The sequence below is a fragment of the Mustela nigripes genome, chromosome 17, assembly GCF_022355385.1.
Source record: "Mustela nigripes isolate SB6536 chromosome 17, MUSNIG.SB6536, whole genome shotgun sequence".
Lineage (NCBI taxonomy): Eukaryota > Metazoa > Chordata > Mammalia > Carnivora > Mustelidae > Mustela > Mustela nigripes.
Window position 1 is genome coordinate 12875270 of NC_081573.1, and position 18245 is coordinate 12893514.

The following is an 18245-nucleotide window of genomic DNA, read 5'->3' on the forward strand; positions in this document are numbered from 1 at the left end:
GTGGCGGCGGCCGCGGTGGTGGCGGCGGCCGCGGTGGTGGCGGCGGCGGCAGGCGCTGAGGAGCGGCGCACGGCCCTGGAGGCGGCGGCGACGCCCGAGCGGGGCGGCGGGAGCTGCGTGCTGTGCTGCGCCAGAGGGGGAAGAAGATAAAAAGAAGCCATTAAAGAAGTTTGCCTCCACGCGTGTCTCCGTGTCGTTCTTGCTGGCGAGAGCGACACTTTATAGTTTTACCTTTTCCAGAATCTCCTGTAGTTGGAATCACACAGTAAGTGGCATTTCTTTCTTTTTTTTTTTTCTAAAGATTTTATTTATTTGTTTGACTTAGAGAGATCACAAATAGGCAGAGCAGCAGGCAGAGAGAGGAGGAGGCAGGCTCCCCGCTGAGCAGAGAGCCCGATGTGGGCTCAATTCCAGGACCCTGAGATCATGACCTGAGCCAAAGGCAGAGGCTTAACCCACTGAGCCACCCAGGCACCCCAGTAAGTGGCCTTTCTTAACTGGCTGCTTTCAGTTAGCTGTAAACATCATGTGTGTCCTTCACACCACTTTGGACCTTCACAGTACCATCAAGACGTTCCCCTAGCTAGAAGTGTTGGGTTTATCTTGTATTTTCCTGCTTTCTTACCTTGTAACTCTCACCTACAGCCTTTGTTACTTTTTCCTCTGAAGTGTCACCCGCTTTTACTTGTCCTTGGTCCTTAAAATGATGCCATTCTGAATTCAGTATGTGGACAGCATCTTTCTTCTCATCTATCATAGATACTACTTTCTAGCTGACCCACACAGTCTGTTTTCCTCATTTTGAAATCTTGATGGAGACACTGTGTAAAATGTCTGGCCTCCTTTACCCAGTTTCCAATGACCAGGCACAACTCAGACACATATTAACCACCCTGAGACTTATTTCCTTCTTCCTGTCTCCACATACCCTTTCACTCCCTTTCAGTGGGCCACTGTTTTATTTGAAAAAGTTCTCATCATCAGGGATTCCAAGACAACACCAAAAAGGAACACAGCTGAGTCTTGGGAAGGAGAACAGTGTTGGTTGTGGAGGGTGTTAGGCTTAGAGAAGGACTTTGTCCAAGAGGGAAATGCCCCCCAGAAGTCAAAGGAAGGCCACAGAGTGTAGTTAATACTTTGCCAAATGGAGGAGACTTGTCTCCTTAGCACTCCTGGAGAGTGAAGCATGGGGACTTGATCAGAGGCCTTGATAGTACTAGATGTGGGTGGCTACATGACGAAATGGGAAGAGTGACAAGTAAAGGGGGAATTTTGGAGGATCCAGGCAAGGTCCCAAGCTGGAAACCTACACCACTCATCAGAGACCCAATATTTCAACAGAGGGAGGAGTCCCCATTAGGACAGTAACAGGGGAGGCCATATCAATGGCACCATGTCTAACAGTGCACCACAGGCCAGGCACCTTGTGGGACTCATATAGCAGTTCATTTGTGGATCGAAGTAAACCTTGTAAGCTAAGGGTTTTTATTCCTAGCTTACTGTCAAGGAAAATGAGCTTTAGAAGTTGCTAATTAGGGGTGTCTGGGTGGCTCAGTTGGTTAAGCGTCTGTCGTCAGCTCAGGTCATGATTCCAGGGTCCTGGGATCGAACCCTGTGTGGGCTCCCTGCTCGGCGGGGAGTCTGTTTCTCCCTCTGCCACTCCACCTGCTTATGTTCCCTCTCTTGCTGTGTCTCTCACTGTCAAATGAATAAATAAAATTAAAAAAAAAAAGTTGCTAATTAGTGAAACTCAGTTGCAGCCCAGCCTAGCCAACTACTGCTTCAAGGACTACACTGCTTTTCTGGGAAGTCTGTGGCATTGATTACAAAGTGGGTAGAGAGTTTTTCTTCTGTGGCTAGCCTGAAGAAATAGTAGAAATGGTGCATTAAGAATATTAAATCTGGGGATGCCTGGGTGGCTCAGTTGGTTAAGCAGCTGCCTTCGGCTCAGGTCATGATCCCAGCGTCCTGGGATCGAGTCCCACATCGGGCTCCTTGCTCAGCAGGGAGCCTGCTTCTCCCTCTGCCTCTGCTTGCCATTCTGTCTGCCTGTGCGCGCTCTCTCTCTCTCTCTCTGATAAATAAATAAAATCTTTAAAAAAAGAAAAAAAAAGAATATTAAATCTGGGGCTCCTGGGTGGCTCAGTGGGTTAAAGCCTCTGCCTTCGGCTCAGGTCATGATCCCAGGATCCTGGGATCGAGCCCCACATCGGGCTCTCTGCTCAGCGGGGAACCTGCTTCCTCCTCTCTCTCTGCTTGCCTCTCCGCCTACTTGTGATCTCTGCCTGTCAAATAAATAAATAAAATCTTTAAAAAAGAAAAAAGACTATTAAGTCTGTGTTGGTGTTTGGGATCATTTCAAGATGCGGAATCAGAAAATAGACTGGGTGCCTGGGTGTTTCAGTCATTAAGCGTCTGCCTTCGGCTCAAGTCATGATCCCAGAGTCCTGGGATCGAGCCCCACATCAGGCTCTGTGCTCTGTGGGAAGCCAGCTTTTCCCTCTCTTGCCTCCCCTGCTTGTGTTCCCTCTCTCGCTGTGTCTCTCTCTCTGTCAAATAAATAAATAAATTTTTCTTAAAAAGCGGGGAGGGGGGTGCACCTGGGTGGCTCAGTGAGTTGAGCCTCTGCTTTCGGCTCAGGTAATGATCTCAGGGTCCTAGAATTGAGCCCCACATCGGGCTCTCTGCTCACCAGGGAGCCTGCTTCCCTTTCTCTCTGCCTGCCTCTCTGCCTACTTGTGATCTCCCTCTCTGTCTATCAAATAAAGAGATAAAATCTTAAAAAAAAGAAGAGATAGACTAAGATTCTGGGTCAATAATCTAGGTTGAGGTACCAGTTAGTCTCTTTATTAATTTCCTGCGGCTGCTGTAACAGATTACCAGTTTGGGTGCTTAAAACAACACAAATTGATTCTCCCATGATTCTGGAGGCCAGAAACCTGAAATCAATACCATTGGTGTGAAATCAAGGTGTAGAGTCATGCACCCTTGGAAGGGTCCAGGAAGAAATCTGTTCCTTGTCTCACTCACCACCTTTGGTGGCTGCAGCATTCCTTGGTTTGTGCCCATATCACTTTAGTCTTTAAGGCCAGCATCTCTAAATCTCTTTGTTCCATGTTCATATCACTTCTGTGTATATCATATCTCTACTTCCCCATTATAGGACACTTTTAGTCACAGTTAGGGACTACACAGATACTCTCCCTAGCTCAAGTTCCTTAATTTATGAAAAGACCTTTTTTCCAAGTCAGGTACCATATTCATTCGCTTTACTGGCAATTATATTGTAGGTATCTTCTGTGGCTATGAAGGCTGTATACCCTTAGGACCAATTCTATCTGGATCTCTCCTTTAATCTTTACCCTCCACTGCTTGTTCTTATTCCTCTTCTCCCTCTGCAGACCAGTCTTCCTGGGTTGCCTCTTCACTATCTTTGTTTGTTTTTTATATGTTATCACCACTGCCCTGTTTGCTGTTCCATCCCTTTTATTTACATCCTGTATGAAATTACAGTCCATGGATTAGAAACAAACCCAGAGATACCTCTCATACTTGGTGGTCTCCTCCATCCCATCCTCCCCCTCTAATGCATCTCCAGTAATTCAGGTATTTTGGATTTCTTTCAGATTGGAAGAATATATTTGAAAAGAAAGAGTCACCTTCCAAAGAAGATTTTGCTGTGGAAGAACCATTCCACCACATAGAAATGAAACACTGCCTGCAGGAGGAGGGCCCCTGGTTGGTGTCATTAGGAGAAAGGCAGGATTGGAAGAACCAGCTAAGGGAGCACCAGGAGGACTCTTGGAGTCAAATGATACTTACCACAGAGACACTGTTTGCTCAGGGACCATTGTGAGCATGACCTTGGGGGTAGTTACCTGAGTGTAAGCCTTCTACCTCCAACATTACTCACAAGAACACATTTCCGTACCCTTGACTCACAGGTTAAAAAGTTGAAACAGAATTCAGTTTTCATGAATCATGAGAAAGGTCAGGTTGATAGAAAGCCTTATGAAAATCACCAAAGTGCTGGAGTCTTCTGTCAGAGCATTTATTTGAATAAACTTGGAAATGTTGAAATGAGAAATAAAAAACTTTGTGAATATACTGTCACTAGTGACTCTTTGAGCTACGGTACCTCCCTGCAATTTCATAATAGACTTTTCTCAGCAGAGAACAACAATAACTGTCCAGACTATGGAAACATCATCAATCATAGCAAGACTTGGAATGAACACAAGCCGATGCATCTTAGAGAATGTCAATATGAGTGTGATGACTGCCTCATACAAACTGGAATAAGTGATTGTAGAGAAGCACCATTTAGGTGTGGGGAGGAACATAATGCCTTCCATGTAGCCTCTTCTTTTACTGGCTGTGACATCATTCAGACTGGAAAGAGGCCACATGCATGCAGTCAGTGTGGAAAATCTTTCAGCTGTTGTTCTAAGTTTGTTGTACACCAGAGAACACACACTGGAGAAAAGCCCTTTGAGTGTAACCAGTGTGGGAAATCCTTCACCCAGAGTTCCAAACTTACTAGGCATCAGTGAACTCACACTGGAGAAAACCATATAAATGTCACAAATGTGGAAAATCTTTCAGGTGGAACTCTAACCTTATTGTACATCAAAGAATTCATACTGGAGAGAAGCCTTATGAGTGTACTCATTGTGGAAAGTCCTTCAGTCAAAGGTCGGACTTTGTTGCATACAAAAGGACTCACACTGGAGAGAAACCCTATGAATGCAACCAGTGTGGAAAGTCCTTCATTTGAAGCACTCAACTTATTAGACATCTGTGAATTCACACTGGAGAGAAGCCATATAAATGCAATCAGTGTGATAAAGCTTTCAGTGGGAGCTCTCACCTTATTGAGCATCAGAGAACTCATACTGGAGAAAAACCTTTTGAATGTAATCAGTGTGGGAAAGCCTTTACTGGGAGCTCTCACCTTCTTTCCCAACAGAGAATTCATTCTGGAGAGAAACCATATGAATGTAATAACTGTGGGAAATCTTTTCGGCAGCAATCACAACTGGTTGTGCATCAGCGCACCCATACTGGAGAGAAAACTTACAAGTGCAATCATTGTGAAAAAGCTTTCAGCCAGAAGTCTCCCCTCATTGAGCATCAAAGAACACACATTGGAGACAAGCCCTATTGGTGTAACATGTGTGTTAAAGCCTTCAGTCAAAGGTCACACCTTATTGAACATGAGAGGACACATACTGGAGAAAAACCCTATGAATGTATTGACTGTGGGAAAGCCTTTAATGATCAGTCAACACTTCCGAAACATGAAAGAACACACACTGGCGAGAAACCTTATGCATGTAATCATTGTGAAAAGGCCTTTAGTCAGCGATGTCAACTTACTAGGCATCGGAGAATTCATACTGGAGAAAAACCCTATGAATGTAACGAATGTGGGAAGGTTTTCAGTTATAATACATCCCTTATTCAACATGAAAAAATTCATGGGAGAGAAGCTGAATAATCAAGATGGAGACACTCACTGCCAAACCTTTATTAGACATTAAGTAACAAAGGTGTGACACTCAGTGTGGTCTAATGACCATGGATTTCCTTGGAGTGTTCATTGAAACCACACATTTCCAAGCTTACCTTGATCTATTAAATCAGAATCTCGTGGTAAAACCCAGGAGCCTGCAATTCCTAAAAGCAGCACAAGTAATTTGTATGTACACTAACTTGCATTTACGTCTGCATTTAGATGAGAAGCTGTGAACATAACACTGATTTGAAACTTTTGTCAGAGCTCTTAGCAGGAGTTAGGGAATTCAGTATGTAGCTATACCCATCAAATACTCTTTTCAGTGTAAGCAACCACCCAAACTTAATCAGACATTGTCCCTGTGATGCATTCCTAGAGACAATGGACTGGAAGATATTCTTTTTTTTATTTTATTTTATTTATTTTTGGACTGGAAGATATTCTTAATGCAAAGCCCCAAACAATCTAAGAAGAAATCTTTGCATGACCAAGTTGGCATTGAGTGATGAAATATGACGCTGGCCAATGTAAACCAGCAGTTAATGCAACAAACTGGAGGATTGAGGTTGGAAAGTCTTCTGAAATGGTTTTTATTGGAATTGAAAGTAGACTCTTTATCAAGAACTCCATTGTGCTCTAATTTTAACTTTGTTGTTCAGGTTGACTATAATCAGAGCTCACTGTATAGCAATATAGAAAATATTTATCAGGTGAAGTGAAAACAGGACCCAAAGTTGTATATACACAAAATATTACAACCACATGAAAACATGCATGCGGATGGTTAAGAAGGTCAGTTCAGCAGCACATTCAAAACAAAGGCTGAAGTGTGAATCAACAACAGTGAAGAAAGGGATAAGCCGTAACTGCAGATTTGAGCAAGGTGACAGCTGGTGTGAGAGCATCACCTGGAGATGCAGAGTGGAAAGGCTGAAGCCAGGATCATGTGAGGAGAGGGCTGCAGCAGTACAGGCCACAGCCCCCAAGCAGAGCTGTACACCAAGAGGGGGGAGAAAAACAGGGTTATGTGAAGATCTGTGAAATTCCACATTTTCTCTCCTTTCTCCCCTACTTTTCTTGTCTCACAGTGACTGTCTGGCTGGGTAAGCAGAAAATAAAGCAGGAAAGAAGTTATATACTAAAAATGGTCTGGAGAACTAGGAAATTTGGTGGATTATGTTCCAAAACAAGTGCTGCATTGTTTGGGCATTGTGAGAACCTTCACCCAAACAGCTGGTTCTTGCACTTTTCACCCTCTAGCAAAGCATGCCATTAAACTGGTCTCACCTACCTCTTCCCATCTTTGATAGCCTCTTCAATATGGATGGGAACCAAGGTGTGAAAGATGAAGAAAGCCTTCAACTTGAAAGAAAAAGATGTATGTAAGATAAAACAGAAGCCCCAAAGAGAAAAGATATTTGCGGAACCAAGTAGTTAAAGCTTTATTCTAAGAGTGAGTCAAAAAGTAATTGCAGGTGAAAAAATAAATCCAAGATGCTTTTTTCTTTTTTTAAAGATTGGGGTTTTTTAGAGAGAATAAGGGGGGAGGGGAATAAGGGGAGAGAGGACAGAAAATTTCAAGCAGACTCCATGTTGAACTCAGAGCCCAATGCCAGGCTGGATCTCATGACCCTGAGATCACAACTTGAGCCAAAACCACAAGTCAGACGCTTAACTGACTGAGCTACCAAGAGCCATGTATTTGACCCTGATGATAATACTACTTCTTAGAAGAGGCAGAGGACTCATGAAATTGGAACAAAAAAGGGGGGATATACAATCAGATTGTTCTGATTGGCCCTTCATAACAGTATTTGCATAGATACAATATATACAGTAGGTACTGAGGTTTTTTTTTAAGATTTATTTATTTATTTATTTGATAGAGAGAGAGAGAAAGATCACAAGTAGGCAGAGAGGAAGGGAAGCAGGCTCCCTGCTGAGCAGAGAGCCTGATGTGGGACTCGATCCCAGGACCCTGAGATCATGACCTGAGCCGAAGGCAGCGGCTTAACCCACTGAGCCACCCAGATGCCCCTGAGTTTTTGTTTTTGTTCTTTGCTTTTCCTAAGGAAGAAAGCCAGAGCTGTGACATGAGTATTTCATAATGTCAAGAGCATGAGATTCCCAGCACTTTCACCAACAGTAATGGTATAGTCTCTAGCTGTTGTAAAGTAGAAGAAGAAAGAGAGAGTGGGGAAAAGAGTATTTCAGTATCTTCATCTTAGGAAGCCACCTCTTAAATATAATACGATACATAGGTTATTTTAGGAGACCAAAATTGGAGCATAGAATGGTCAGAATGACCATGACAGAAATTAGAAGCTAATAGAGGAGCAAGAGTTGAGCCAAATCTACATTCCACATCAGAGCAGGAAGTCAGTAATTCTACAGACCATAGAAGATCAGAATTACAGACATGGCTTCAGGAAGAACCGGAATAGAAATGGTTAAGTTGTTGATGAGATGTGTGACTGTTGCATAGGTTGGGCAAGGAGATCACTGGTTTTCATTTTTTACCTTCGGTAATGACTCTTTCCCTGGTAGTTCACTACTTATTTTGGTAACAAATTATTTCCAGTGTTAAGTGAGCAAAACAACAGTACATGAGGACATCTGCGGTTGATTTGTGGGATTATATACAATTTTCTTTTTTTTAATTCAGTGTTGCTATAATAGTAGATTGACAATGTAAAAAGCAGACAAAAAAAAAAAAAGATGTCAGACTTTTCTATCTGGCCAATTAGACTTTATTCAGAAGGGTAGGAATGCTCCTTGACTCTTTAGAAGTCCCTGATATATTAAAGGTGGGTGCTTAGTCTTTTAAGACTTGATTTTCCAGAGGCCTTACTACCAGGAAGTCAGAAGTCCCCTGAGATGGGACCTGGAGAGGTGCTGGTATCCTGGAATGGAAAGGAATGGAATGGAATGGAATGTGAATTTGCATAGCCAAGTACTGAATGTACTTCCCCCAGGATCACTCTGGCAATTACCTGGTATCTGTCATAAAACCCTTTAAGTAATATAGCTCTCATGGTTCATGAGACCCTGAGGTTGAGGTGAAACACATCTTGTCTAGGGCAACCCACACGTAACAGGTGGGGACTTTGCTTCCTGGTTGGATAGTTGCTTGTGTTGCCTGCACCAGTGTTACCATATAGCTCTCAAGAGACACCAAAGCCTGGGAGAAAGAACCTGCCCAACAGATCCCGCAAAGTGCATATGTTTTCTCTTTGTTGGTTTTGTTTAAATTTGTGACTTTTTTTTTTTTTGTAAACCCTAAATGATACCTCATCTATTACATGTGACCCAGAACCTCCTTTTAATAAATAGAAATCCATCCTCCCTCCCCCTTTTCAGAGTACAGATAACAAAATAATCCACATAATTTTGAACAAATAGCAGTGGAATTGTTGGGGCCCCATAAGGCCACCCCCACATCCAGAGATTTCTAAATGAATTCCTGAGACTTAGCATATTGTACTCACAGCTAAGATTTATTAGAGTGATGTAGCAAGGATGGGAAAGCCAGGTGATGTCTGGGGGAATCTACATGTTGGCTTCCAATGCTGTCCCTGCCCTGAGAGGGTCATACAAAGCTCACTGAGGATTACAGAAGTAGGTATTTCTGTCTAGCATGTACCAAATTCCAGACTACCAGAGGAAAACAGGTACTCAGTGCAGATCACATTGTTTGCATAGTCTAGGCACAGTGAGACGTCCTTATCAGTTGGGTTACAGACCACACTCTAAATGCCAAGTTGCCAGATGCCAGCCAGAGGCCAGCCTTGCAAACAGTACCTTGGAACAACTGAAGCCTCAGACCTGCTGTGTTAACCCTTATTGTGTAAGCTTTCATGCCTCATCAAACATGAATATATTTAGCAGTTTTAACAGTACCTGTTCCATTAAACTGTTTGGACGGTGGCTCTGGCTGCCCAAGTGGGTGAAGCACTTGGTTCATATAATTCCTTCTTGAGACTGGTTTTCAGAATCACACCTTTGCACCTCCGAACTGAGGTTCCTTGCCACAATTCCCTTTTGTAGATGTGAATCCCACTTAGACTGCTCCAGGCTTAGCGTAAATGCCAGAGGACCCTGATAAGATAACAAAAAATGCTCTTTTTTCACTTACAAATACCCTAAACATAAAATGTGAATTTGTGTGAATACTCCTTTTTTTTTTTTTTAACATAAGCTCTATGTCCAACATGGGGTTTGAACTCATAACTCGAGATCAAGAGTCAACTGAGCCAGCAAGGTGCTCCGGTGTATTAAACATTCTTAGTGGGGCGCCTGGGTAGCTCGGTGGTTTGGGCCTCTGCCTTTGGCTCAGGTCATGATCTCAGGGTCCTGGGATCGAGCCCCACGTTGGGCTCTCTGCTCGGCGGGGAGCCTGCTTCCCCCTCTCTCTCTGCCTGCCTCTCTGCCTACTTGTGATCTCTCTCTGCCTATCAAATAAATAAATAAAAATCTTTAAAAAAAAACATTCTTAGTAATGTTCAGGTCAAGTTTACTAGCTGGAACTCTTATTTACTATGGAGACATGTTGCATCAGGTAGCATGAGCAGAATAGTATTGACCTAAGATGACTCTGAGATCCACTAACTAATTGTACTTTTGTCTTTCTGGGGGCTGTGGAAGCTTCTGGTTTTCTTTCAGTATCATTGGCTGTTAGCATCTTAGCTCTTAAAGCTATGATACTAAGGCTGTATGAGTTTTGCCAAGTGGCTGTCAAATGATGTGCTCTGTGTATATAACATTACCAATAATTATTTATACTGTTCATATTCGTTAGTGTAAGAAATGTGACGGAGGAGTTTCTAAATATTTAGGTCCTTGTTCCACCTTTTTTTTTTTTTTCTTTAAGATTTTATTTATTTGTCAGTGCACAAGCAGGGGGAGCTGCAGGCAAAACAGGCAGAGGGAGAAGCAGGGTCCCTGCTGAGCAAGGAGCTCAATGTGGGATTCAATTCCAGGATCCTGGGACCATGACCCGAGCCAAAGGCAGGTGATTAACCGACGGAGCCACCCACGTGTCCCCTTGTTCCACTTTCAGGTTGTATATTCTGTTTTCATAATCTGTCCTCTTGGCCCAGTACACCTGCCTGCCCTCCACGTAAGTATCAGCGCTGTTTCCTCCTCACCACCCTAGCTCACAATGCTCCTTTTTAGTCTTCAAATGCTCAGTGTGGAAATCTCAGGAAACAAACTGCCATGGAGATCATCATCATCTCAGCACCTGCATTTGTCACCTGCTCCCCCACCACTGAAGTGGGTGGTCGCAAATCTCACAGAGAGCAACTCAGCCCCATACAATGATTGTTGTTACAGGGGGTAGAGAGAGTCAAGACAAGGAGACTTGGGTAACCAGAAACACCCACTATGGTTATGATGAGCTGGAAACACCCCTACCCCACCCACCCAGCTGCCAACCCCAGGGCACAGGGAGGTTGTTACTCCAACAGAACCTAGCCCATCCTGATACCACCTAACATAAAAATTAGGTAGTTTAAAAAAATAATTCTAACCCACCCACACCACCTCTCACACACACAAAAATATCAGCTCATGGGGGTAGAGCTTTTATTTTCTTTGTTGCCAAACAGTTCCTGGCCGTAACAGCCATTCTTTGTTTGGTGAAGAAATGTTGGAGAATAGTTTTATTTTATATTATTTTATTTTTACGTGAGCACTGGAGGAACAATGGAGGAAATAGAGAAGGGCAGATCTGGGGAGGAATTAGACAAGACTAAAGACTCATTAGTCATATTCAGTGAGTTTTCCTTATTGAATATGCTGTTTGATGGGGGGGGGGATTTATGCCCACCTCTTTGTCCCTCAGTCCCCTCCCCTCAGATGAAGGATGCTCTCCAGGTTCCATCTCTTACTGCACAGGCTGGGACCAAGCTCCTGATTACCAGAGAAGAGGTTGACACATGAGATGTTAATCTTACTCTCTCAGGCGATGTAGATCAAGCAATCATCATCCTCTGAAGGGGTTTTCAGGGACACACAGTGCGTTACTGGTTAAGTCTAGGCTGGAACTAGGATCTCTGGAGGGGAAAACGAAGCATCACTTCAAAGCGTAGAGCCATGCCCAACTGTGTTCTCAGACACGGGATGGGGCATGGAACACGTGGAAAGAAGCCTTTCAGTTAGAGAAGAGGTAATAGCTTGATGGTGAATTCTGTGTGTCCTGCACACATAGAAACCCTTTCCACATTGCTGCACTCAGAGAGTGGCAAGGGATCACCCTTTGCCTACTGCACATTGAGGCCACACATCTAGCCATCGTGGGTAGAAAACAGCTTGTGCATCAGTCCAAATTTGAGGGTTCTACTTCAACCCTGGCTGCTTCACAACAGGACCTTTTCCCTCATAGGTCCAGAGATTCCAGTCACCCTGTATCATGGCCTTGGAAATGCTCTGCACCAATGGGGTTGCCTTCCCTAGCAATCTTCCTGTTGTTTGGCCACAGCTGTGCTAAGCTCCCTAGGAAGATGCTCATAGAAACCCAGCGTCTTTCTCCCATGAAATGTGAGGACAAGGGAGCTGTTCCCAGCTGCCAGGCAGAGAGTCCAGAACAGAAAGGGCACCCAATAAACACTGGATGAACTAACATAGAAGGATCACATGGTAAGGTAAGCAAATGGTCTGAAATTAACGGTAAAAGTTAAGCTAAGACAATCCGAAGTGCTTAGAAGAAAGGATTCCAACATGGCCTAGCAGTAGGTACATGGATCTAGCCTAGGGAAACGCAAATTTAAAAGGCTAGTCACTGTTCCATGCCCATTGGCTTTGCAAGGATTCTTTTAAAATTGTAAAGCCCACTGAGAGGCACTGATGGAGAAGTGTTGAGGGGTATAGTTTCTGGAAAGACACTGGGGTATGAAGAGCTTTACAGAGTTTCAAACCACTTGATTCAATAACTCATTCTGCAGGGGAACATGTGTTAGGAAAAATTAAAATCTACAAAGATTTTAGAAATAGTCCAACTGAAAAAAATGGTAGAAATTCCAGGAAAATGGATAAATCTACAGTTATTTGGGAAACTATATCTCTCAGAAAAAAAGCTGGGTGTTTAAGTAGATAAGTGATTCACTGTGAAATGATGATTAACAAGCCTGACATAATAGTCACAATAGATATAGTCACACTCTCTTAAGACAGACAGACAGACACACACACACACACATACACACACACATGTTAGTGACTCACTAGGTTTTCAAACAGTTGAATACATTATTCCTGCCAAGAACTTGGTGGGCTTTCTGTGTCCTGACAAGGAGTTTCTTCACATCAGAAAACTTTCCTCAGTGGGTGCCTTGATCATTAGCTTCTCTCTCTGTCCCTCTTTCTCCACCTGGAGTCCCCATTATTCATCCATGAGGTCTTCTGCATCTGTATACCCAGGCTATTATCTTTTTAAAAAATATCTTATTTAGATGACAGAGTGCACAAGTGAAGGAGGGAAGGAGCAGAGGGAGAAGTAGACTCCCCACCGAGCAGAGAGCCCGATGCAGGGCTTGATCCCAGGACCCTGAGATCATGACCTGAGCCAAAGGCAGTGGCTTAACCCATTGAGCAACTCAGGCGCCCCTATTTTTTACATTTTTAAGATCAATGAGGGCCTGAACTAAAGCCCTTGTGGTGGAGATAGAAAGGAAGGAGCAGGAGAGTTTTTAGAAGAGAAAAATCCATAAGCCACAGATTCACATTTCTTTTTTTTTTTTAAGATCTTATTTATTTATTTGGCAGAGATCACAAGTAGACAGAGAGGCAGGCAGGGATAGAGCAAGGGAATCAGGGTCCCTACTGAGCAGAAGGCCAGATGCGGGGCTTGGTCCCAGGATCCTGGGATCATGACCTGAGCCGAAGGCAGAGGCTTTAACCCACTCAGCCACCCAGGTGCCCCCAAGATTCACTTCTCTAATACTATGTACATCCTAAACATAGTGGTTTAAAACAATGATTTGGGGGCACCTGGGTGACTCAGTCTTAACATGTCTGCCTTCAGCTCAGGTCATGAGGCCAAGGTCCTGCAATGGAGCCCCGCTTTGGGCTCCCTGTTCAGTGGGGAGTCTGCTTCTCTCTCTCCCTCTGCTGCTCCCCCTGCTCATGCTCTCTTGCTCTAAAATAAAGTAAATAAATAAATAAATAAATAAAAACAATTTATTTCTTTCTCACCGTCCTATTATGGATCAACGGACTTCTTCTCACTTACTGGTCTCTTGTGCAGTGTCAGGTAGATACAGTGGGAGCTGGACTCACGTGAAGGCTCAGAATGGAGGTGCACTGTTGAACCAGTGGTTGCTGCTGGCTGCCAGACATGAGCTTAGCTGGGGTTCTTGACCGGAACTTTCACATTAGGCCCCTTCACATGGCTTAGGCTCTTCTCAGCACAGTAGCTGGGTTCCAAGGTGGGAAGTCCCAAGAACAAACCCTCCAGGAGAACTAGGCAGAATCCACAAAAACTTCTTATGATTTGGCCTCAGAAGTCACACATCATCACTTCTGCTACATTAGAGTGCCTGGTCCATCAGATAAGCCCAGAGACAGGGGAAGGGGAAATAAATTCCACCTCCAGGTGGGAAGAGACAAAGACTTTGGGGCCATCTTTAATCCACCCTGGAGTCTCAGTGACTCAAGGAGGAGTAAGAGAGAGAAAGGAATCTTTCTCAAAGAATATTCATCTAGTATCAGATTATGATACGGACAACCGAGGTAGGCTGGGGTGACATGGAGGAGTAAGGCTGGAGCACAGGAAGAGTAGGTGGCCTTTGGACAGGTTAGATTGAGGTGCCCAAGGACATCAAGCTGGAGCTGCCCAGTTCAAAATGTTAGCGAAGGTAAGGAAAAAACATCATATGTACCTGTATTTGTTTAAAGTTTACGAGGGAGCTATGAAAGTGTGTTCTTTGAACATCTAGAGTCTCACATTTTCTGTGATCTCTGCCTGGGACACTTTCCACCTAAATATCCCCATGGCTCCTGCCCTGATCTCCTTTAGGTCTCCTCCCACTTGTGGATTTTTCCTCTGTAGGGAATGGATTTTCAAACACATGGGGGAATGGTATGAGAATGCTCTAAAGGGGTGTTATTTTGATTTTTATTCCAAGAGTTTATTTTTTTGTCATAGAAAGAGAGAGGGAAAGTACAAGCAGGGTGAGTGGCAGGCAGAGGGAGAAGCAGGCGCCCCACTGAGCAAGGAGCCGGATGTGGGACTCAATCCTAGGACCCTGGGATCATGACCTGAGCCGAAGGCAGTTGACAGAACAACCCAGGCACCCCAAGAACCCTTCATATCTTAAAAATCACTGAGGACCTCAAACAGTTTTTTTGTTTGTGGAGGTTCTATCTATCAATATTTGTCATATTAAGAATTAAAACCAAAAGATTATACTTTAATTCTTAAAAATCCATTTAAAAAATAAAAATAAAAATTTTTAAAGATTTTATTTATTTATTTGACAGAGAGAAATCACAAGTAGATGGAGAGGCAGGCAGAGAGAGAGAGAGGGAAGCAGGCTCCCTGATGAGCAGAGAGCCCAATGCGGGACTCGATCCCAGGACCCTGAGATCATGACCCAAGCCGAAGGCAGCGGCCTAACCCACCGAGCCACCCAGGCGCCCAATAAAAATAAATTTAAAAAAATGAATCCATTATATGTTAACACATGTGATAGGCTGAATTGTGTCCCCTGGAAATTAATATATTTAATCCTAATCCCATACCTCAGACTGTGACCTTTTTTTGACATGGGGTCTCTACAGAGGTACTTAAGTCAGACTGAGGTCACTATGGTGAACCCGGCTCCAAAATGATTGGTTTCTTTATAAAAAGAGGAAAATTGGAGACAGACATGCACACAGGGAGACATCCACATGAAGATGAAAGGAAGCATCTACAGGCCAAGGGATGCCAAAGACTGCCAGGAAACCCCAGAAGCTGAGAAAACAGGAACAGGCAGTCTCTCTCTCAGGCCCTCTGAACAACCAAACCATATAAAAATCTTGATCTTGGACTTCTAGCCTCCATAACTGAGACAATAAATTTTTGTTCTTTAAGTCACCCTGTTTGTGGTACTTTTTAAATTTTTTTTAAAAGATTTTATTTATTTAACAGAGGCAGTCAAAGAGGGAATACAAACAGGGGGAGTGGGAGAGGGAGAAGCAGGCTTCCTGCTGAGCAAGGAGCCCAACAAGGCTTGATCCCAGCACAGGACCTGAGCAGAAGGCAGGCACTTAAAGACTGAGTCAGCCACGCACCCCTGTGGTGCTTTGTTATGGCAGCCCAAACAAATGAATACTACATTTTGTTTCATTTAAACAAAAAAACCCACAAAATCCTACTTTATAGAAAATAACTACATTTTCCAAAACAAATAAATATTAGTGAAAAGAGTAGCATTGCATTATATTTTGCAAATCTCTTTAATGTCTGGCTTGATGGAAAGCAGCTGGTTTCCAAAGCTGTCTGTGCCCTTGAGAATGGCAGAACTTAGTCCAAACTGCTACTGTATATTTGTGAGAGAATGGAAGTGGGAGCAAAAAGCTATTATTGTGCACTTAGTTTTTTTTTTATTAAAGATTTTATTTATTCATTTGACACAGAGAGAGAGATCACAAGTAGGCAGAGAGGCAGGCAGAGAGAGAAGTAGAAGCAGGCTCCCTGCTGAGCAGAGAGCCCGATGTGGGGCTTGATTCCAGGACCCAGAGATCATGACCTGGGCTGAAGGCAGAGGCTTAACCCACTGAGCCACCCAGGTGCCCCTATGCACTTAGTTTTGAGCTCACGAACTTAGAGGAAGGGTCTCAGGAAACTCCAGGCCCATGCTTTGAGAATGACTGCAATACACAAACCCCCTATCATATAATCAAGGAGAAAAAAAAACTACAAGTAGTAGAAAATTCAAAATTAAAATGACAGGAAAACATCATGCATTGAAGATTCAGCACCATTAGAACCAGAAGGAAAGCTGAGTCCACACAAATACATTGCGCTGCTCCCAAGAAGATAATAGACCCAACGGCCCCCACCTTTCCCATCCTTTGGGGGTCTGGGGCTAATGATGGACCCATAATCAAAGGAGCGAGACTGATACAAAGCGAAGGTCAAGCAAAGCTTTATTTTGTGCCAAGCATCAATTATCAAACTGACCGATCCAGGCCGCCTCTTACAGAGAGAGCGACCCCTTCCAGCCTTACAGACGACCTTTCAAAGGACAAAGACCATGTGGTTGAGCCTGGCCACACACAGGTGGCCAGTGAGATTGTAACACACAGAAAAAGCTGCACAGTCATGCTAGGTCACACACAGGGGGCTAATTGAATTACAATTTACCCTATAGTAGATATTTGAACTAGCCTATCACCTTGGTCAGAATTGGCCCCCAAAAGGCTCCCAAAGGCGGGGCCCACACTCCTTGGTAGCTAGGGAGACAGTATGGGTGCTCCACTGATTGGATATCTCCACCTGGCCTGAGCCCTTGTATTTGGGCTCTGTTACCTGGGACTGGTCTCCCGGACTTGCTTCTAAGTAAGTGGGGGGGGGGGGGGGGGGGGTCAGTTTAAGTTTTACTGTATAAACAACAAAATCACCGTTTTACCGGATGGAATTGCTCTGGCTAAATAGGCCGTTACACTAAGGGGAAGGCAACAGTTCCTCCTGGGACCTTCTCCGCCCCCCAGAAAGGAATACTGCTCAGAAATTTTGTTGGTACCCAGTAGCGGCCAAATTCAGTCTCTGGAGCCTGCCCGATTCATGGTTCCCACAGCAGCCACTGCTGAAGATGCCTGAAAAATTCTCATCCTGGTACTGCTGCCCTTGTAGCGATGTGTCCTGGGGTGGAGCGGCAGGGGAAGAGGTCCAGCAGAGAGCAGACTGGTCGCTGTTCTCGGGCGGAGGAGTTGGGGGCGGTGGGGAGAGAGAGGCGGGGAGGAGAGGACAGAGATGGGAGAGAGTGTGAACTTTGCCAGTCGCTCCATCCCAGCCGGTGACCACTGTCGCTTGCCCTTTTACCCTGTTCCTGGTTTGTTGTCTGTCACTCCCCACTGGGCCTTTCCATTCCTAGAATGTTCCTAGAACACAATGGTCAAATGTTTGCTCTGATTCGACTGCAACCTGGTGAACGTCTGCTTTTTTCTCTCCTTTATTAGTAACAAATTCAGGGCGCTCTAAGGACCCGCAGAAATGACGCATCTCAGAGGGAACGCCCCGATCCAGAGAACGCGGTCGGCTTTCAGAAACCGCCCCTCCACCCATGATATTACCAAATCGCTTAAATGTTCTTGTGGTTCCGGTGCGCAGACAGAGGTTCTAGGTACAACGGCGGTATATGCTCGGAAGAGCAAAGCACCGCCAGCCAGGACGCTGGGGCCTCGGTTTCAACGCAGCGCAGCCCCACCAGTGAGGACAGACGGGCATCCTCAAGCGGGGCCTCCGCAGCAAAGCTTGGGAGCGCGGCCGGCCCGAGGGCCGTCAAGGCGCCGGGGCGCACGCAGACGCGAGTCCCCAGCGGCTAGGTTGGGAGGACGATCCCCCCCAAGACCCGGGTCCTTCGGCAGCCCTTCCGCTCCCCTCCGCGGGGAACGAGAGACGCCCAGTCGCCCAACACCCCGCCTCGCGCCGCAGCCCACAGCCGCTGGCAGCAGCCAGCCGCCGCTGCGGACCCAACACCGCCCCGCCGGGGTCTGTGGCAGGAGCGCCCCCAGTGGCTGG

At 44.9% G+C, this 18245-nt stretch overlaps 1 protein-coding gene and 1 long non-coding RNA gene across 2 annotated transcripts in view; one reads left to right on the forward strand and one right to left on the reverse strand.

Moving 5' to 3' along the window:
- LOC132005935 (zinc finger protein 544-like) overlaps positions 1-5500 on the forward strand; it is a 17990-nt gene extending 12490 nt beyond the window's left edge. The window contains 3 exon segments of the mRNA XM_059383451.1: positions 3627-4549; positions 4606-4695; positions 4780-5500. Of these exon segments, the coding sequence (XP_059239434.1) occupies positions 3975-4549; positions 4606-4695; positions 4780-5500 (1386 nt within the window). The 5' untranslated portion in view covers positions 3627-3974.
- An 11134-nt stretch (positions 5501-16634) lies between these two features.
- On the reverse strand, positions 16635-17887 carry LOC132005161 (uncharacterized). The gene is made up of 2 exons (XR_009400744.1): positions 17798-17887; positions 16635-17605 (listed from the first exon to the last, which is right to left on the reverse strand). It is a non-coding gene; the product is annotated as an uncharacterized LOC132005161 (long non-coding RNA).
- Between the last annotated feature and the right edge of the window lie 358 nt (positions 17888-18245).